At 43.9% G+C, this 22,097-nt stretch overlaps 1 protein-coding gene across 8 annotated transcripts in view; it reads right to left on the reverse strand.

Annotated features, from left to right (window-relative positions):
- The window catches only part of KIF21A (kinesin family member 21A), a 719,281-nt gene that overhangs the window by 466,645 nt on the left and 230,539 nt on the right, over positions 1 to 22,097 (reverse strand). For all 8 annotated transcript variants that reach the window (XM_085654100.1, XM_085654097.1, XM_085654095.1 and 5 more), the window contains exon 5: positions 3,046 to 3,180. In XM_085654100.1, the coding sequence (XP_085510226.1) occupies positions 3,046 to 3,180 (135 nt within the window). The remainder of the gene's footprint in view (positions 1 to 3,045; positions 3,181 to 22,097) is intronic.

A 22,097-nucleotide genomic window follows, 5' to 3' on the forward strand; every position in this document is an offset into this window, starting at 1 on the left:
TACCTACTGGCGGTCGCCAGTAGGTAGTTATAGTTAGGACCACGTTTCCATAGGAAAACCTCAACATTCTATTTTGAATAACTTTGGCGCCGGTTGACGAATCCTCGCGAATTTCTCAAAATAGGTGGGGCGCTACGCTCCGCTCCTACCCTGAAAGTCTCGGGGGGATCCGTCAAGCGGGGGCTGAGATAAAAGGGGGGTCCCAAAACGCGTTTTTCCCATGCATTTTTCCATAGGACCTTTAGAACGAGCTACAGCCCGAACGGCTGAACAGAATTACTCAAAATTTGGCAGAGAGGTAGTCCCTAGGTCAAGGAAGTGCCTTTTGTAGGTTTGGTGTAAATCTGTTCAGTAGATTCTGAGAAAATAGCCTTTAAATCAATATATATATCTGAGCCCGCTTACGGTACGCTTACCGTACGCTTACGGTAAGCGTACGGTGGCGTGCGCGAGCGCGATTCTGATTGGCTCTTAGATCTTAGTAAACATTCGAATCGGTCGAAACCAGGAAGCGGCGGCCGCCATTTTGTGTATTTCACTCTGAAAAAAAAGAGTGAAAACAAGGAAAGGGGGCAATGAGGAGAGTTACAGACCCCCTAACATTTGTAAGGGGGTCAAAGAAGGACAGAAAAGTACAAAAAAAACATTTATTGATTTTAAAAAAAATCACGGGGTACGCGTACGGTAAGCTTACGGTAAGCGTACGGTAGAAAAAAAAAAAAAAAAAAAATGAAAATCAGATTTAAGTGTTTAGATATTAGGGGGCTCTAAAAAGAGCCGTTGTGTTTATGAAATGATTTTTTAGTGGTACCTACAAGTAAGTACCGATGCAGAGTCTAAGGTTCAAGAGGAAGACTCTGTTCCCTTCATCATTGAAGTGCACACCATCTCCTCTATAAATGTCTTGCACGTCATAACGCAAGTTGTTGTGGTAAATGGCACCCATACCATAGTCACGGAGGAAAGCAGAAACAGATTTGTTGACGTGCTTTCTTGCTTTGTCATCGCACCGCGTGCCCACCGTGCGTGCACGGCACTAACTGCGTAAAGTGGGCGCGCGGTGCGCGAAGCGCACCGCGTGCTCACTGTGCGCGCACGGTGCGCAAAGCGCACCGTGCGCGCACGGAACGAACTGCGTTAAGTGGGCGCGCATGCCACGAATGGCGTAAAGTAACTTAGCATTTAAAAAAACGTACAAATTCACTGAAAAAACCATAGGTTTCACACACGTTATAGTTAGGAATTAGCATTTAAAAAACCTTGCAAATTCACTGAAAAAACCATAGGTTTCACACATGTTATAGTTAGCGGAAATTTTACTGATAAAAAACCAATGAAATTCCCCCGTTATAGTTAGTGCAGGCAACTATAACTCACGCGACCGCAATCTTCTGCTGATGACATATGTGTCTTTATGAAAAAAAAATATTTGTAATATATGTATAGCTAAAAATGTATGGAAGAAGACATGGGCAAATAAGTGTCTAAATACAGTATTAGCATCAGCAGAGGATTGCGGTCGCGTGAGTTATAGTTGCCTGCACTAACTATAACGGGGGAATTTCATTGGTTTTTTATCAGTAAAATTTCCGCTAACTATAACATGTGTGAAACCTATGGTTTTTTCAGTGAATATGTATATATATATTACTTGGAGTCAATCTTGTCAATCACATTTTCGATTTCTTTACACAATGTGATTTGTTGGATTAGGGCTGAAGATTTCAACACTCCAAACACTGAGGAGTCAAGGGAACAGTGAGGCAGAGGGCACCCAAGGTCCACACTCAGTGGTTTGAGTGGTCCAACAGCAACCATATAGATGCACAATGTCTCACACTCGTACGCACCTGGGTCAGTCACGGTAGTCTTATCGCCACAACACCAGCAGGAGTACATTGAGGCAGAGTGCATAACAAGCAGGTACTGGTTAAAGCACATCCCCAATCATCCACATAAGCACCTCATGGCCACACACAGAGTTTCAGTACTCCAATGGCAGTGAAAGTACAGTGAGGAGGACGACGTCCCATGCAGGGCAAGGTTTACACACATTCACCCACGCAATTAACCAGGGCCCACATTCAGGGGTTTTTCTGCTTCAACAGCACCAAAAGCATAGTGAAGCAGAGGGCATCCGAAGCAGGTCTAGGTCTAGCTACATTACGTGTCATGCACATAAAAACCCAGGGCCACTCACAAGGATAGGAGTGCGTCAATGGCAGCAAAAGTACAATGATGCAGCGGGCATCCCAGAGAGGATCATTTTTGCACACACCCCTCCTTATCAACGTAAGCAACCAGTGCACCCTCAGGTGTTTGACTGCTCTAAATGCAGCAGAGGTTTCTTTGGAAAGTTTCATGCAGAGTAGACAAATGGCACCAAAGTTATTAAGTGGAAAAAAAAGCCTTTCCTATGGAAACTCTGACCTAACCGTAACTACATTGGTGCTATCATCACCAGTGTAAATTTATTAGGATAACAGACTAAAACGGTTATTGTTACTTGTGTACATTTTCACAATGACTTGTGAAAATGTGCACAATTTACAAAGGAAACAGTGTTTCAGCATGTTTCTGCTATGCAAATGAACAGCACAATAAACTGCTATGCTAAGACTACATCTTATTTTAATCATTTATGTGAAGTTTGGTACACCAACCTCCTCTAGTTTCCCAATAGAAAACTCAAGTAGGAAACTCAAGCACTTTTCAATAGGTTTTTCTCTAAGCTCTACATTTGCTCTGTGTTTAACATCTAAAATATTCAGAGTGTAAGGCTTTCGAGAACAAAGTTGAGAAAGCACCTTTTTGCATTTTTATCAGGGGATCTCTTCAACACCTCACCTCAGAAGTCATTAGTAACCTATTAGCCCTAGAGAGCGCCCTCCATTTGAGTTTAGACAAAGCACTGGCCATATTAGAAGCCAGGTGGGGCTCAAAACTGATCCAGTCTTCCCCATCTTTATCTACAACAATTTATAATCAATCATGTTTACTTTGCAAATTATGAAGAGTAAATTAATAATATGCTGAAATACATACATTGTCCAGTCTGGGGCACAACCGGGTTTGACATAAGTGGATGGTGAATATGGCATGAGACCGAGAACTCTGAACATTCATTTGCGTGCTTGCGGTGGTTCGGGATAATGCACCCAACTTCAAACACTGTATCATCTGTAAAAAGACAAAAATATACAGGGCCAAAATCTGATATTTATTGAAAACTGTACATTGGTATTATGTACTTTAAACAAATCACAACACTTATCCATATTTAAATTAAATCGAAAAACTTACTCCATGCACATACATTTCTGACAATGGCAAAAGCCAAATGAACTGGTTTGTCAATATAAGCCTGTTACTCCGCCGCCGTGAGGGGAACGGCCAACGACCAAGGACTTCAAGTCCCAGGCACCTTTGCGACTACTGACGCCCACATCCTGCGCCCGAAGGAGCGTTAAGAGCTGCAGCGGGCTCCCGCAGGACAGGACGCACGCAGCGTGCCCGGGACGCGCCCAGGCAAAGCCCGGGACAAGGGCGGGCCCATCTGAGCCCGTCCGCGTCAGGTCGAGGCTGGGCCGCACCTCTTTCGCCTGCCACCCACCTAATCTATCGAGGTGAGTGCCACCCAAAACTAAAGTTACAAACGTCATCATATTAACTAATCATGTGGAAACGTATCGGGATACCCTGCCCCCATCTCGCAACAAGTATAGACAGCATGCTGGAAAGGGCTGTCAGTATAGCTGGCAACGAGATCGAATTAACAGAAAGGTGCTTGTCCCTGGGAATTGTGACAACACAATCTGATTTCATGACAGGGGTAACTCCAACTGATCCAGCAGCCTCCCCCTCTACTCTTAACATGCAGTCTACCGCTTTGAGCACTCTACTACCTTCTACTGCCTCAGGATTTATTTTTAATAATGAGGACTCATCTAATGCACAGTGTAATGGAGTAAGTGCTGCTGACTACCTGTCGAATTTGGATCCAACTATAATTTCTGAAGCCTCAACCAAATGCAAAAGGAAGATGGTTAAACCAGCATGCTCCAAAAGGAAACAACCTCCTAGCACTAATTTACCCCGCACTGCTCTGAGCTCGTGGGTACAGGGCCCTTCAATCCCCGTAAAAGCAGGCATTGTTGATCTTACTGTTGAGCTTGCCCCCAACAAAGGCATGAAACCGAACTTCTTCCACCCAAACGGATGTTGTAATTACCGCTTCCACTTGCAGAAATCCGGGTGATAACTTTACTGACACCATCGTGGACATTGCATGTGAGCGCATTAAAGATCTAATTGATAGGAACTACACCGCACTTTGGAAACGTTTAGATCGCTTGGACACTTTGACTAATAGAATAAGTTCACAAATCAAAACTCCCAAAACTGTTACTTCCAACGGGGTGAATTTGAATTCCAACTTGCTACCAGTGGTGGGTCTATTCCTATATTACTGACTGTTACTTCCAATGGGGTGAATTGGAATTCTAATTTGTTACCTAGTGATGTGTCTATTACTAATTTACAGTCGCAAGTGCCAACATCTATTCCATCTACTGGTACCTGTGATACTTGCAGCAAAGTTAAGGAATGTTTCCTATCAGAATCTACTATTGTTCATGATAATCCACCTACCGTCGATATCGCGAGTAGTCTCCCTGCTACAACCATACACATGCCATCAGCCCTTAGTGCTACACAGTGGAGTGTCTCAGAAAGAGTTAATTTGGGGGGTGGGGGGGAGGGTATGCAAAGTGAGGGTGTTCTAGTCAATGAGAGTATGAAAATTCATGAGCCAAGCAGGGAGGTACGAAGTTTAGCCCCGGCAGCATACCCCTATGCTTTGGTCGTAGCAGGGGTACCTCTTAGAAAAAAACAGGTTGAGACACGGGACCAATTGTGAAATAAAAGTGTAGACTAGCTTGTAAAACATAGGGGGTTGCAGGTGGCACATACCAGCGATATCATCATGGTACGCAGGATTGGGTGGGTTGACTCATCCATAAAGAATATTGTGGGAGACTGCATTGTTATTAATTTTCGTAATCCGACATTGGTGAATTCTCTACTGATGCCAGAGGAGCCAAACATTATTAAATCCACTCACATCTGGTCATTGCCGTTGGGTTATTTTTACAAGCCACTCCCAGAGGAAAAAAAAATCAAGGACACTTTAATTTTAACCACGCACAACAGGTTCTCCCTACTATCTGGTCTTGATAATTAGGAATCACTGGAACCCTTCCCGACACTAGATGAGTCCATCCCTATATTGAATATGCTCGTTCCCTCGGGTCATCACATTTTAGAGACCCACCCTACTACTCCTCCAAGTGAGACAAATCTCAATCAAAATATATTAAGCTGGAATGTTGCCGGTTTGGCATCCAAAATAAACACACCAGACTGAATAAAAATAGTCTATAAATATGACACTCATGCTACAGGAAATTTGGGCTACACGGGATTTATATTTACAAGGGATTTAATTTTTTAACATTGTTGTCTCCATCCCTATGGTTGGGCGCCCGTTTGGTGGGCTTTCAATTTGGGTTAAGATCAATGCAGGAAGCAGTACAAAGGCTCCTGTTACAAATAACAAATTCCAGGCCTTGATTTACACACAGGGAGCTCCCATCTGTTTTATTAATTTTTATAATAATGATTTCTTTACTATACCAAACGTGAATTTTATTAATCTGTTCATCTACATTGCTACCTTACAGAGTCAAAAGGTTTATAATAAATTAGCTGGAGTCTGCTTGGGTGGTGACTTTAATGCCAGGATTGCCGGAGGTAATACATTAGACATAGATTCCTCCTTTAATGTGCCTCCATATAATAGGGGGACAGAATTACTGGATCATTTGTCCAACACTAATCTATCTAATGTCATGGAAATCGCGGCAGTGCCCCATAGGGATAAACAGGTTGTGCCAACATATAGAGGCTGAGGCAGCGCTTCCATCATTGATTATGTCTTTATATCTCCTACCTTAGAAGATTGCTTGATAAAAGCTGAGGTTGCACCTACTACTCAAGGTGACCATAATCCGACTACATTAACGTTAAGAATTGCCCCGAGAGGGAAATTTGCTAAAGAGTGTGGGGCAAGCAACCTAGCATCCTCTAACGATAATTTACGATGGATTTGGAGAGGCGTTGACAACAATTTATTTCTCAGAATGGTAAGAGAACATCTGTTATGTATTAACATTTGCTTGTCACCAACTGACCATAATCCCGAGGTAATCATTGCTTTTAACAAACTTTGCGGGGGATGGTTCGACAGCGAGTGCTCGGGTGTAAATAGAGACCCCTGCAAAGCACTTACAAAGAGCCCGAGAGACCTGGCTCTTATCAAATCTTTGAGACACCAGTAAAAGGTGACAATTACCCTACGGAAAGATGAGATTATAAAGGAGTGTTGGGACAACCTTGCATGTACTGCCAGATTTAAGAATGGGAATGGTTTCTAGGCAGCAGTCAAATATACGAGGGCTATGGGCCACACATTAACTCCCATAAGCTGCAATATAGCAAGCGAAGCTAGGGAAGCCCATTTTTTTAGATCTATTCATCCCCATTACAAAATGAGTATCTTTACAATCATCAAATTGCTTCTAAGATTCAGATATCCTTGCTAGAGGTAGAGGATGCCATGCATCAAAGTTTGGGCAACAAAGTTCCTGGTCCTGACGGGCTTGCTATTGACCTCATCAAACATAAGCCAGAGTTTTGGGCTCCCCTTTTATTAAATGTTTTTAACAATCTAACCAATGCCACGATTCCGAGCACATGGTCTACCAGCATCATCGTCCCGATTTTAAACAAAGGCGATATGTCCAACCCAAGTTGCTATAGACCGATCTCCCTGATTGATAACACTTTGAGAATTCTCGGGAGGAGCCTGCTAACAAGATTAGGTTATGGACCAAGGAAGCACACATTTTAAATTCTTGTCAGTTAGGTTTTAGAAGTAAAGTTGGTACAGTTGAACAATACCTAAACCTTAACTTGATTATTGGAAAATATACCATAGCCCAGAAATCTCCTATTTATTTGGCTTTTATGGATCTTACCTCGCCCTTTGACTATGTCAACAGGTCATGCTTATGGTTGATTCTTTTAAATTATGGGTTGGATGAGGTTTTAGTTAACTTTTTAGCCTATTTACATAGGGACCTAAAAGCTCGGTTTAGGATCAGTAAAGGTGGGGAGGTTTCAAGGGACATCAATATCGTCAGAGGGGTCAGGCAGGGGTGTGTCCTGGCCCCTCTCCTTTTTATCCTATATATTAACGGCCTTCACAACTCTCTGATTAAACTTACTAATGATGTTCCTAGAATTAATGGCAACATACTCCCCTGCCCTGCTGTACACTGGTGACACGGTCCTAGTGGGTCGCACACCCAATGCGCTACGCACTTGAGTTCGGGGATTTGTAGACTTTATGGCTGGCTTAGATCTTTGTATCAATTTAAAAAAATATTTTTTAATGACCTGTGGTCCAAAAAGCATCTCATTAATACAATTTCTATAGGCTCTGAATTTTTACATCACACTTGCACTTTTGCCTATTTGGGGTTGGTATTCGCAGCCAATGGTTCCTGGGTTGATCACGTTGCACAAAGTAGGAGCAAATTTTCTACAGCCATTAACTCAATACTCTGCCTCCCTCAACCGAAAAAGGCAGAGGTGGTTTTAGCTATTCTCATTTTTAGGTCTCGGCTAGCGAAGGCTGCGCTTGCGCAGTCTCGCTCGCGAGATTTAATGACTTGGAGAAGAGGGGCTTGAACCCGCCCCTCTTCTCTCCTCTTCTCCATTGGCTGGCCTCTTAAATGCTGGCCAGCCATTGGAGAAGAGGCTCGTCTCGCAAAACAAGCCCCGTCCTTTTCGGATTCGGGGGCGTGTTTTTTCGCTACTTTTCGCTGGGCGTGTTTTTCTCTCCTCCAGCCAATGGCAAGAGGAGAGAAAAAGAAAAACACGCCCCCGAATCCGAAACCGCCGCTGCGTTTCTCCGAGGTATTTCTGCTTGACCTCGGAGAAAGGCGGCGGTGTTAATGGCGTCCTCTCCCCCTGCTGTCAAATGCGCATCATACATGAATACATGTTGTACACAAATGCTTTAAGCAAGCATTAGACTACCCTTCGACCCCCAGACTGCGGTGCTGGGCCGTGTATCTTTAAGACTGCAGTTCTCTGGTTGCAATGAGACTAGTAAATATCACATCCGAAGGCACCAGAAGAAACTGAAGATTAAAGGATAAGATAATGAACCTCTGCAATTGTCCTTATGAACTAAATTGCCCCGGTTAAGATCTGCCTCTGAGATGCTCTTCCTGACTGTCAGTGCTTTTGTTTCTCTGTGCAGCCGGCTCAGCCTGGCACTTGCTTTAGTTCTCATTCATCCCCTTCTCGCTGCTTCCTGTCTTCACCACACGCAGCCCCCTCTCCCAAGAGCGAAACACAATCTCCTTAACAAGCGGCCTGGTGGGGGGCGGGGTGCTGATTGGCTGGCGCGGTCCCCTGACAGGCACGCCCTGCGGCTTTGGCTGACGGACATACTGTTTGTGTTTGCGAGGCCGTCCTTCCCACCTGGCCGCCCCTCTCGCAGCTGCACTCGGAGCCGGTCTCTGGTGACCCGCGCCTGGCTGTAGTTAGGATCAGAGGCTGCATGGACCGGTCCCATGATGCCAGCCGTGCCAAGCAACACCATGGAGCACCGGTGAGTGGGAATTTATGCAAGTGACATAAATTATTAAGTGTCATCGCTGAAGCTGCATGTGACATGCTGCCTGTGCAGTTGTGCAAGGTGTGTTTAAAATGTTGTATCTTGCTTGCAGAGAACATCACAGCAGCGTGTCTCAAACCGGGCTTCGCAGCTAATGCTTGTAGAGAGCTCGAGCGCATACTCTTTTGCAGACTGTTTTGATGCAAGATTGCTGTTGATGTAACTTCAGTGGCACATGTTTTCGCTTAAGAGGCAGACTGCAATAGATATGTTATAATCTAATACTCACAGTAATAAACCGAACCGCAAGGACCAATTAATTTTTGAAATCCAAGCTGACTTTCTCCGTTAGTACCACAGATGACAGCTGATGCTTTTAAAGTTGTACTTGCGCTTGCAGATGCCAGGAAGAAATTGTGACTTTGAACATTGGTCTGTCATGAGCCGTACGGGGACGCCCTGTACTTACAGAAAAGCGCTCTGCGATTTACTGCTAGTTTATACAGTTTTTTTGCCAAAATGTGCGTGCTTTAGTCACTTCCGGCGGGTGAGGCCGCGTTTCCGGCCGCCATTTCGGGCTGCGCTCGGGGGCGGTGGCGCCATGTCCGGGCACTTCGATGCAGAGGACCGCGATGCTTGGTACTGGGGGCGACACGGGACGTTCCTGGTCCGCGACTCGGCCACAATCCCCGGGACTACGTGCTCTCTGTGTCCGAAAACTCGCGAGTGTCCCACTACATCATCAACAGGGGGAGTAAGTGCTGCTGAGAAAGAAGGGAACGAGTTGTGGAGTCTCTGGGCACTTATCTGCAGCAATTGCATGCGCTCTATCAATTCTAATGCATCTTTATATACATCTACATAAGTAAAGAGCTCTGGTGTCTGGAACTTGAATGGCAAGTTTGGGGGTGGGGAAGCTTGTCTAGACGCTTGGACGGTATAACTACTTATTTTTTTTTTTGTATCAGGGTCCATTATTTATCGTCATAAAATTGCAAGGTACAATACTGATTAAGTCGTCAACAACTACGTTAAAAATCCTTATGGCTATCTAAGTCCACGCTGCAGGTCCCGTTTATATTTATCTTCACCTTAGATAATTTGTATTTTCCAAATGTTTGTTTTTTCGTGCAAAATGGCAGTAGAGCGGCATGTCTGCAACATATAAACATTGAGTAAAACATTAACTTCAACTGTGTGGCTCTGTGTGGGGGTGGCTCTGTGTGGGGTTGGCTCTGTGTGGGGGTGGCTCTGTGTGTGGGGGTGGCTCTGTGTGTGGGGGTGGCTCTGTGTGTGGGGGTGGCTCTGTGTGTGGGGGTGGCTCTGTGTGTGTGGGGGAGGGTCTGTGTGTGTGGCTCTGTGTGTGGGTGACTTTTTTTGTAGGTGGCTCTATACGTGGTGGGTCTGCCTGTGTGTGGGTAACTGTGTGTGTGTGTGTAGGTGACTCTGTGGGTGGCTCTATTTGTATGTGGGTTGCTCCATGCGAGTGGCTTTGTGTGGGTGGCTGTGTGTGTGTGGCTCTGTGTGTGGGTGCAAATGCAATAGGTCTCGCATTTGAGAGTGATTAAGCTATTGACATTGTAAATAACAATGCCGTTTCTTTAAATGTTTTAAAAACAAAAACATAAACAAAAATAATGTCATGAGCAATGCCAATACCTTTAACTTTAACAATGCCGAGACCATTGCATTGTAAATGCTTGTTTTAAATGTCAGTGTATTCCCACTGCAGCATATGGTGCTGAAGTTTGGGGCTTCACAAAGTGTAGTAGCATCCAGGTTAAGGAAAATAGATTTTGTCGCAAACTTCTGGGGGCCAGATCTCTTCTTCACAGTATGTTTGCCACAAGGAATTGAAAATTACATACATTGAGGACTATATCAGGGCTCGACCAGCTATGTTTTGGCTTTCAATCTGGAAAAACCCGGCAGCGACTCTCACTGGTGACGCAATAATAGATTGCCTTAAATGTGAAAAGTGGAGGGATATACCCTGGCTTGCCGCTGTGAGGGAGAGCCTAAACAGCGTGAATCTTGAACATATCTTTTTAAAACCAACTGCTATAGAGCACATCAATAAAAAATCCCTTCAGGAGGCTCTATACACACAGTATAGAAATGTAAGATATGCAAAGGAGGCTTCGAAATCCTCCGTTGTCAGGTACATGTCCCTAGTCGATGCATCCCACTTGTCATCAAACTTACCATCAACCTACCTTTTAAAAGCCATAGGCCGTTGGGAGAGAGGATTGCTCTTTCGCTTAAGGGAAGACACTTCAAAAATTTGACTTTGCTTCCCATCAGGGTACAATGACAATCTCAATCATATGCAATGTCCCTGCAACGCTCATAGTACCCAATCCATGTTACATTTCTTATTTTTCTGCAATTTCTATCAAAAATATACTAAATGGTTTTCGATTCCATTTTTAAAGAAAATTGCCATAGTTGATTATAAGGCAGCCTACATGAAAATTCTTGAGCTGGAAGGGGATGATTTAATTTTTCGTGTGGGATCCTTTCTGAAGGCGGCAGTTCGTGTGAGTGCTTCAATGGGTACCCATTGAAGGCTGTCTCCATTAAGTGTACTAATCTGCAAATTTATGATCACGGTTAAAACATCAGGATTGTAGCCCCAAAATGTTAAATATCACACTTGTTGAGATGACATTTATGCATATTTTATCTTTTGGTACTGTATTATGTAGCGGACTGTCATTTATTTGATTGTTTATCAACAGTCCAATGTATTTCATGCTGCTATTTCATCTGTGTTTACATATCCCTATTGGAAATTTCTTACCTTTTTTATGATGCGGCTGTTTATATTGCAAATGTATTTTTAAGGTTTAATGTATTTCTTGCTGTTATTTGACCTGTGCTTTTATGGATATATTCATATCCGAATAAAGATAAAAATCAATTGAATTGAATATCGCCAAATAACATGATGAACAGAGGAGAACAACATTTTTAAAATGTGCTATCTTCAAAGAGAACATACATTTTTTATTGCTAGCCCATTACAATGTGGACTTACAATCTACAATCTGAGATGAGGGCAGGGATTAGGGACTGTGACATTCCCCCAAACAGCTTCAAATATCCTACTACCCCATTGCAGAGCCTTGTGGAACCTGGGATTTTTCCTACATAATTTGTTCAATACATTTCTTTCTTCAGAACTCTAGTTTTTTTTCTTTATTCTAGACCTTAATCAAAAAGTTAAAGTCATTCCCTTAACTGTAGAAGAATCACTGGCAGCGAAACACCAGTCTTCATCTTCCATAACAGCCTCAGTGTATGCTAAATTTACAGGAAAAATTCATTAGGGCAAACGATAAAATAGAAGTACATTAAACCCATAAAGAAAAATAATAGCAATCTTCCTTCTATTTCTGAACTAGACAAGGAAAAGAGTTACTTACCTTCTACTCTAAGTTTCCATCATGTGTTAGCTTCAATAAATTGTGAATACAGAATATGTCAAACTGCAGCTGCGGGTGTAGAATACTTTTTAATCGACAGAAATCACTGTTCCAATTAAAAATACAAAATGCCTTTTGCAAAGACATTTTCTACTTTTTTCTTGTTATACAGCACAAACATGGAACAAAAAGAAAACAAACTTAATTGTAACAATCAGTTTGCAGCTTGTAGTTGTTTGTTTCACTTGTTCTAGTCATCCGTTTTGTGGAGTGAAAATTGGAAGTTGTTTTTCTTCTAAAAAGAGGTTTTGCGGTATCCGATCGCAGGTCTGAAAGCTTCTTAAAGGTATGCAGGGATAATGGGATAATACATGGCTTAGCATAAGGTAGAAAGGGAAGATACTAAGCATTCAGTCAATACCATAATTAGGATACAGATAATATAGATATACGCATAGATAGAGGTTATCCTACTTGTTTTAGGACTGGGCAATATAAGATGCTTTAGGTTATTCAAATATTCATCTTGGGTTATATTAGGCTTCTGCAACAAGAAGCTCTCTAGCTACTTGTAAGCAGCTTGCGTATGTGCAGCCAAGCATACTACATTAGAAGCTTTTGCTTGGTTGAAATAACATATGTATACCAAAACTGAAAGCATCAATTTCAGGAAGAAAATGTGTTAATTTTCACAACTCATGAGCTGATGTTTACAAACAATTGTTAATTTCCAACATATATTTAAAGCGGATATTTGATAAAAATCAAATGGTGTTTAGGAGACGTATTGCTAGTATTATTAACTTGGTGCTAGGGGTAATGTAGCTATTGCTGTTATGTATGTATTCTCTATGTAGAGGCAGTCCACATTGACAAAGAATGTTTACATTACTGCAAGCAACTGTGACTGAAGTACTGAAATGATATTGCCGGTAAACTCTTGTCTGGTGTGATAACTGTAACAATGCTAATAATATTAGTAGCTCGGAGGCTTTTCATTGAACATTAGTAGCCCTTACTGCAGAAAAGGTTGGAGACCTCTGGATTAAATTATGGCTGCTGAGATTCCAATAATAATGTTCATCACATTGATACACACGATTTGTATACTGATTATACATAACCTATCATTATAAACACGAACTACGGAGTGGCTCTACTGCTTTTGGAAATCAGGGAAAGGGTCCATGCAACTACAAATAATCCCTCATACTCTTTGGTAGAGTTGCTTGACTCGTAACACTAAATCTAGATTAACCTAATCTATCTCTTCCACCAGGATACCTAATACAAATCCAGAAAAGACCTGTAAAGAGAGGGGGTGGTCTAGCAGTGATCTTCAAATCTTCTTTTTCCTGCTCACTCTCCCCGGCTAATATTGTGGATTGTGAGAGTTCTCTTTTTAAGATTAAGATCCTGGACACCTTCACCCTAACTGGGCTTCTGATCTACCGCCCTCCTGGCCCTTCAAGTTCCTTTTGTGAATCTTTGGTGGCCACTGTCTCCACCATGACACTGAATTCCGCTAATTTTAGCCTATTGGGAGACTTAAACCTTCACTTTGAAAGCAGTGAGATACCCACGGTGAGAGGTCTCTGAGATGACTTAGAAGCATGCCAACTTACACAACTTGTCAAAGGACCCTCCCATGCAGCCGGCCATTTATTGGACCCAGTCTTTTCTAACATTCTGGCCATTACTGCCTTCCTACCTTATCCTCTTAGCTGGACGGACCACTATTTGGTTCACTTTACCATCCAGGTAGCTGATAACTCTAAAAGACAGCCCCCCCCCTTCTATCCCAGCAGATTCCCATAATACTATCTAAATCTAAACGCGGACAATCTCACCTCTGGTACTCAGAGACACTTGCTGAACAAAAAAAGCAATGTAAGCTGCTCGAACGCGCTTGGAGAAAATCTTATGATCCCCAAGCCAAAATTACATTCAGGACTGCTACAAAAATATATCACAAACTAATAAAAATAGCTAAAGCCAGATACTATACCAACATGATTTTGTCAAGCACAAATCAATCAAAAACAATATTCTCCATGATTAAAGAATTGACTAAACTTCCTGAAGGACCTAGTAATATGATTACGTCCAATGCGCACTGTGACGAGATTGCCACCTTCTTTATAAATAAAGTAGAGGGTATTTATAAATCCTTCCCCTCAAACGTTGCAAGCTCCGACTCTTCCACAGCTGAGTCACTACAAGATCTCCCATACTCTCTCGGCACCCTCCCACCGATTTCTGCAGATCAGATGGATAGACTAACTGTTAAAATCAAATCCGGTTCCCCTGAGGATCCTGTAAAACCCGAAATGGCGCGACTTCATAAGGATCCGATTTTGTCAGAAGGTCGGAATTTGATCAATAAAACCCTGGAATCTACCACAATACCTAGATCCTGGAAGCACGCTAAGGTCGTCCCTCTATTAAAAAAACCTACTCTAGATCCTTCCAAGCCGGAAAATTTCCGACCAATATACTTGCTACCTTACCTATCCAAGATAGCGGAATCCCATGTAAACTCCATTCTGATCAACTATCTAGAAGCCAATGGTGTTTTAGATGACTCTCAAAATGGCTTCCGAGCGAATCATAGTACCGAATCGGCCCTGCTAGCCGTCACGGAACAACTGAGGGAGGTGCAAGACCGAGGTGGCACAGCAGCGCTGGTTTTGTTAGACCTGAGTGCAGCATTCGACACGGTCTCCCATGAGATCCTCTTAAGAAGACTGTGGGAGATCGGGGTCCGAGATGGAGCCCTAGAGTGGTTCGCTTCATTCTTGAAGGACCGCTCCTTCCAGGTGCATGCTCCACCGTATAAATCAGGAAGGTTCCCACTGGGTCATGGCGTCCACCAGGGGTCCGCACTTAGCCCCACGTTATTTAATGTGTACGTCCGCCCCCTAGCCATCTTGGCTAGAGCCCATAACATCAAATTAACATCCTATGCGGACGACACACAGTTCATCTTCTCCTTCTCCAGTGACACCAATGCCGACAAAATTAAATTCCAAGAAGATCTATCGGCCATTGCATACTGGATGACTGAAAATTGTCTCCAGCTTAATTCATCTAAGACCGAGGTGCTACTGGTTGGAAAGGAGACCCTAAAATGGGACGACAAGTGGTGGCCATCTGCATTGGGGCCTGCACCCACCCCTAAGAAGGAAGTTAAAAACTTGGGTATCATGGTCGATAATCGACTAGACCTTGACTCCCACGCCAAAAAAGTAGCTGGTCTGTGCTACGGCCGTTTACGGTCTCTGAGGCCCATTCTGGGTTTCTTCAATCCCCAAGTCCGTCAGACGATCATTCAGGCTATGGTGCTGTCAAACATTGACTACTGCAATGTCCTCATGCTGGGCTCCAATCAATCCACAATTCATAGACTTAAAAGAGCTCAGAATGCGGCCGCACGTAGTCTGTTTGGACTGCCCAAAAATTGTCATATCTCTCCTATTCTTCATCATTTGCATTGGCTGCCTGTAAAGCAGCGTATTCAATTCAAGGCACTTTGCCTTATCCATAAAATTTTGTATTCCTCGGGCCCTAAAATTCTGCAGAATTTGGGCTCTCTATATGTCCCCACCCGGGCTCTTCGTTCTGCTGATTTGACTCTGGCCCACATTCCTATGATCAGGAGGTGCAGAGCCAGAGGCCGATCTTTTAGATATTTGGCCCCGAAATTGTGGAACACAATCCCACTTGAAGCTCGTGTTATCACAAATCATTTGGCTTTCAGAAAGAAAATTAAGACCTGGCTATTTTCCATTCTTTAGGCCCGACTTTCTGGAGCTCTTCCTACACCTGGTTTGGCTGCTGCGTACCTGGTTGTCTGCAAGCGCTGGGACGCCCCGTTGCTGGGGTAGCCATGCGCTATATAAGCTACCATAACATAACATAACATTATAGAGAAGCGTGAGAGGAACCTATCTGTTTTCCTTTTCTCCAAAGAGGACGTAATAAGCAAGTTAATCTTGGGGCTACTGAAATCTTTCGGAGTGCATTGCTCGATTAGTGGGAAGGGGGGGTCGTAACAATCATTTTCCATATTGGGCATGCGCTGCTCCAGGTCAAATGCTGAAGCAATACTAGGTCCCTGAAGCAGTGGCTTGCACATAGGAATGGAAGATATTTGTTTTGCAAAGTCATCCTGTGCCCTGAGCACCACCCAACTTTTTGCTGACTGGTACTGGTGGTAACTAACTCTGACTGACCCTGGGCTCTACCTAACCAGGCCCAGGGCCAGTGCTATGCTGAACGATACACATTAAAATACAGTAAAAACAGCAACATATGCTAGAGTACACTGTGGGTTGGGGTACCCCTTTTATTGGCATGACCCACCCTCTAAGGCCCTAGTACATAATAAGGCAGGGGGGTTGAAACTACCTATCAGTCCCTAAAATATAATAGGACATGGCAGTTTAGAGGCCAGCAGCCCTTTCTGAACTTGCATGTGGTCAGTTTAATAGTGGCTCTGTGTTGCAGGGCTGGTTTTAAAAAGTAAATTGTGCCCAAACTCGACTTTTCTTTGGGGCGCTTAAAAAGGAATAACCTCCAATGTTTAGGCATATTAGGTACCCCCAGGGTCTCCCCTAGGTGTCCCAGGGGTGGGGGGGTCTGGTATCTATAAGGTGGACCCTTATAAAATTAGTTTTATATGCCCTGGATAAAGTGAACTTGCACATTTCACACCCCAAATTGTGATAAAGTGCTGCCCCAAATCGACTTTGGTGGTAGGAAAACTGTGGAGAGAGGATCTGCAATATTTCTGCATATTCAGAACCCCTAAAGTCTCCCCTAGGTATACCAGGGGTGGGGGTCATGTTGATATAGGCACAGTACTTCTAAAATATGATTTTATAAGCCCTGGTGCTGAAAAAATGGCCCAAGTCATTTTTTCCATTGCGAATCCCCCGCCACATAGGTTAACATGACAGAAAGTTATTAACTAATAGCTCTTGATAGGAGAAGGATAAATGTACCATTCAAAGACTTCCCAGAATGGTGTTAATAAATCCAACAATTTGATATTTTTAAATGTCTCCTAAAATCTACATACAAGAAGTTATAAGACTTTCTTGTTTATAAGTCCAAATTCAGCCTTACAGTGGTCTATCCTGATTGGTCTGAGTTAAGGGGATAAGCCAGTCTTCTTTGAAGAGGTGATAAAGAGCCCCTGGGGTTGAACAGCTCTGCTGGAAGGGCAGGGTCTTGTTGCACAGGAATGCCAGAGCAGGGGGAGGAGTCATAAACCATGGACTTCAAGAGAAGGGGATGATCCCAGTGTCATTTACAACCTTACCCTGTTCAACTCCAGCCAGATGCTAGGATTAAGGAGGGAATGAGCAGATGCAAGGGGGAGACACTGTGGAGAATAGCCATCCTAGGGGTGTGTTTAGCCAGCTCTTCTCTCCTTGCTGAAAATTCTGACATTGAATATTGGTAGAAAAGTGGTTTCTGGGTGGGCATTTTGCTACACTCTGCAGGAAGTGGTCAGACCTTTGGGGGGGGGGGGGGGAACCCTGCAGCCCATTGTACAGGAGTGACCTCCTGCTTGACCCAGAGAAGTTGGAATAAGTATCTGAGAAGGTCAGAGCCCCTCAGATCTGCTGCTATTGAAACTGAAGAGAAACAGAAGGGCTCACGCTGAAGAATTTGATGTGCATTTCCAAAGGTCTGCACGCTTAAGATTGCACCTTTTGCACCATCTGAAACTACAGCCCTGTGGATCAAAGCTGCTTCAAAAGGACTAAAGAGTGGACTCACTGCAAGCTACAGGTTAACAGAGCTCACCTGGGCCATCACCACAAAGAATCCCTAGCCAGGAGTACTACCAATGGATTTGTAAGGGTTTTGTCCAAGTGGATTGTGGGAATTGAAATCTCTCACTTTACAGGACCCTTTTGGAGATTCCAGAACCTTGGATTGTGTGTTAAGATACTTTGGGACCCGCAAGAACAATTTCAAGAACGGGTTATAACAGGACCCAGCCTGCTGGAGGGGGCTGCCCAAGACTGGTGAGAGATCCTCCAGAACAACTGCTAAATGTGAATGTGTCCCTGTCAGAGGCAACGAAGTGACCAAAAGGGGCACCGTTGGTTTCTAAGCACTAGAAAGTGACTAATCACTGGTTCCCTTCAGTGGATTCTTTTTGTTTTGGTGTCATTTAGAAGATAAAAATATTCCCTATTTTAATAAATTGGTGTTGGATTTTTATTTTGTGTTGCGTCTTAATTATTTACTGAATTGGTGCTTTTAAATGCTTTACATACCGCTCTTTGAGGTTAAACCTGCCTGCTCGCAGCCAAGCTACCAAGGGTTGAGTATAGAAATAAGACATATTCGGAGCCCTATACTGTGTTAGTGGCCTTATTGCCAGTGGCAGATATACATTTGCCCCTAATAATAATCCACTATCGAACATTTGGGGCTCAGCGGTGTGGATGAGGACTTGTGTTTGAAAAGTACACCTTTCAGTAAAGTGAATTAAGGTTTTAAAAATCCTCTAAATTGCATTAGAACAAAACATTTGAGTTTGATTTTTGGAAATTGGACTAAACTGTTTTTAATCCATTGTTTTGATTTTTCCAAATTGTTCTAAGTCTGAGTTATTGTGACCCAAAACTAGGGAACCATTGAGCTAGACCTGGCTAAACTGTCCCAGTTCACGGTGGGTTATGTTAGGGTACAGTGTAGGCTTAGGGGGCTGCCTGCTTCTAACATAATTAAGAAGGCAGGGTTGCTTAAGTCCCTAATGGCCTGGTCTGAAGTAGCTGGGGAGACTCAAGGAGGGATGGAGGATGAGCCCCCCAACCTCACCCCAGAGTGAGGAGAGGATGATGCCTCTTCCATTTTTTCTAGTGTTAGCCATATGATTCCAGATGGTGGGAAGGGCCCATTACTCAGGAACCACCACTGTCCCTTGCAGAGAGACAGCTTAAGGCTCAACTAGTGTAGATAGCTGTGAAGCAGAGAAAACTGGAATTGGCTGAGAAGAGATGGGAAAGGGAGGAGGCGTTGAAAAGAAATGGTGGCAGTGAAAATGAGGAAGATTTTGAAATATCCAGGGGTGTTGGTCTAGATCACAAACTTCCCAAGGGTATAGTATCTAAGTACATTGAGGGGGATGACATTGACAAGTAGCTTTTGAGAGGGCTCTTAGAGTGGACCCTACTTCTTTGAAGTATTTGGGTGCACTCCTGTAGGAGTTGATTCCAGTAGCTGGGAGGGATAGGCTTCTGACCCTGAAGGGAGAGGATGCAAAATTATACCTGCAGATGAAGGCATGCTTAGTTAGGAGTGTTGGTCTGACTCCAGAGCAGTACAGGGTGACGTTTAGAGGCACCCAGATATTGAGTTCAAAGTCTTGGGTAGACTTTGTGGTCATTTAGGTGAAGGCACTGGAAGGCTGGATTGTTGGTAACACTGTTGACACATATGAGGGATGGTATAATTTGTTTTTGAAAGAACATATTTTGACTCATTATGCAGAAGAGAAGTTACGCAAGTATCTAGTGGACTCTAAGCTGACAGACCTCAGAGAACTGGGAGAAGCAGCTGATATGAGGGTGAGAACCCGGGTTTCCATTCAGCACCAGGGGGGTGACCAGAAGAAAGGAGGACAGGTCCCTCCCCAGAGGAAAGACCAAGGGAAAGAAAGTCAAAACCAGAAGGAGTCCTCCAAAGACCAACAAAAACCTGCACAAGAGGGGGAGCCCAAGCCAACCCAAATTCAAAGGGAGGGGGTATCAGGGAAAGAATGGTAGGTTCTTTGATCCTTCAAAAGGTGGTCAAGTGCCTTGACTGTAACCAGCCAGGGCACAAGAAGGGAGATACTGTCTGCACCAAGAAGCTTCCCCCTAAGGGGCCATCCACAGGGATTGCCACTGAAAGTGTAGGAGTAAAAAGTGGTGCCCCAGAGAGGGGTAGTCAGGTGGTGGATGCAACCTTAGTGTCCTGGGAGGGGATGAATATTGCAACCCTTGCTGCTTTACCTCCAAACATGGACAAGTAAGGGCAAAGGCCTAAAGGGAATGGGACTGAGGTTGAGGCGATCAAGAGACACAGGGGCTAGTGTAACAATGGTCCTGGATGAGCTGGTGCCACCAGGCAGGTTGCTACCTGGTGAGTTTCACCAGGTGACTTATGCAAACAACACTACCAAACTCCATCCTATGGCTGTGGTGGATTTGGAATCGGAAGGTGTGACAGGCCCTGTGAAGGTAGCTGTGTCAAAGGTGCTCCCGTCCAGTGTTTACTGGGCAATGATCTTGAAGCCTGTCAGAGGTGGAGAGAGGACTCCATATGAAAATATTAAAGCTCCCTGAGTGGGTATGTGCTGTATCTAGGTCACAAACTAGCCAGAAAGGAGGGGCTGGACACTTGGACCCTGGAACAAAGGGTCAGGCATCCAAGGACAAGGGTTCTGGGCCTGGTGAGACAGCCCAGGGAACCCCAGAGGAGCAGGAAGAATCTAACCCCGATAGGGAGGATCTGGCCTCTGAAGGAGAGACTCCACCCCTGCCAGAGCTGTCAGTTTAGGCATAACTGGCAGGAGAAGGTGGACCGACAGAGAGAAGCTCAGTAAGGGACAGAGATCGTCCCACCCTTGAAAGCTTGAGGCGGATTGCCTCTAAGCAAGAGGAGGGGGGTGACAGTGACTTTCATAGACTCTACTGGGAAGATGGACTACTTTATACTTCGGTCAAAAACCTCAAGAAGGGTGCACCAGGAGGTTGGTGGTGCCCCAGAAGTACAGAGTTCATCCTGACTTTGGGTCATGATATCCCCTTGGCAGCACATTTGGGACAGACAAAGACATGGAACCGGTTGGTGAACCATTTCTACTGGCCCGATATGTCTGAAAATGTCAAGGAGGTTTGCAGCTCCTGTGTCACCTGTCAGGCTAGTGGCAAGGTATGGGGCAAGACAAAGGCTCCCCTTGTACCACTGCCAGTGGTTGGGGTTCCTTTTGAAAGGGTGGGGATGGACATGGTTGGTCCCCTGGACCTAGCAACTGCATCAGGGAAAAGGTATATCTAAGTGTTAGTGAACCATGCCACTAGGCACCCTGACGCAATCCCTCTTAGAACCATTGATGCTCCTGCAGTGGCTAGAGCACTGCTTGGTGTGTTCAAAAGAGTGGGTTTTACGAAAGAGGTGGTATCCGATAGGGGCACAAACTTCCTATCCAGCTATCTGACTGCTATGTGGGATTAGTGTGGTGTCAACAACAAGTTCACAATGTAAATTCCTAGGGCAACTCAAGCTCAATCCAATACATGACTATAATAGTTCTCTGACATAAGAAGAGACACAAAAAATGTGTATTGCGCAAATACAAAAATGTTTTTTATTAAAGATATATATACATACATATATGTACAAAACAATCCATAAACACACCACAATCATATCATTCATACTCAACAATCATAATATATACAAAGGAAAAAAAGCACAGAGCAAATATCTATCAATCTTTCATATTCAAAAATGTATTGCCATTTGGTTGATTTATGATATAGACATTCATTGCAGAAGAAGCCATGGATTCAGGCTATTAAATCAATGTTAAATTGGTGTCTGTGTCATTGAGTGGCTGCAACCCAGGATAGTATCCTACACACGTTTCGGCACGTCCGTGCCTTCTTCAGGACAAGCCACAGCAGATAAAATGCAATATCTGTGAATATAAAACAAAATACACGTTTGCCGTTCTCCTGGAGTAGCAATACAAAGGATGACCAACATATTCAGAAGTTGCTTCGTATTTGAATAGCAATGATGTGGGCCCATCACCTGTGAAAGAAGAGAAGAGAGTCAAATCTGAGAATATGCCCACCGTTACAGCAGTGAAAAAGGTAAAGGATTAAAGGTGACTAAGATCTAGTTGC

Source organism: Triturus cristatus, chromosome 4_1 (genome assembly GCF_964204655.1).
Source record: "Triturus cristatus chromosome 4_1, aTriCri1.1, whole genome shotgun sequence".
In the NCBI taxonomy this organism is placed as follows: Eukaryota; Metazoa; Chordata; class Amphibia; order Caudata; family Salamandridae; genus Triturus; species Triturus cristatus.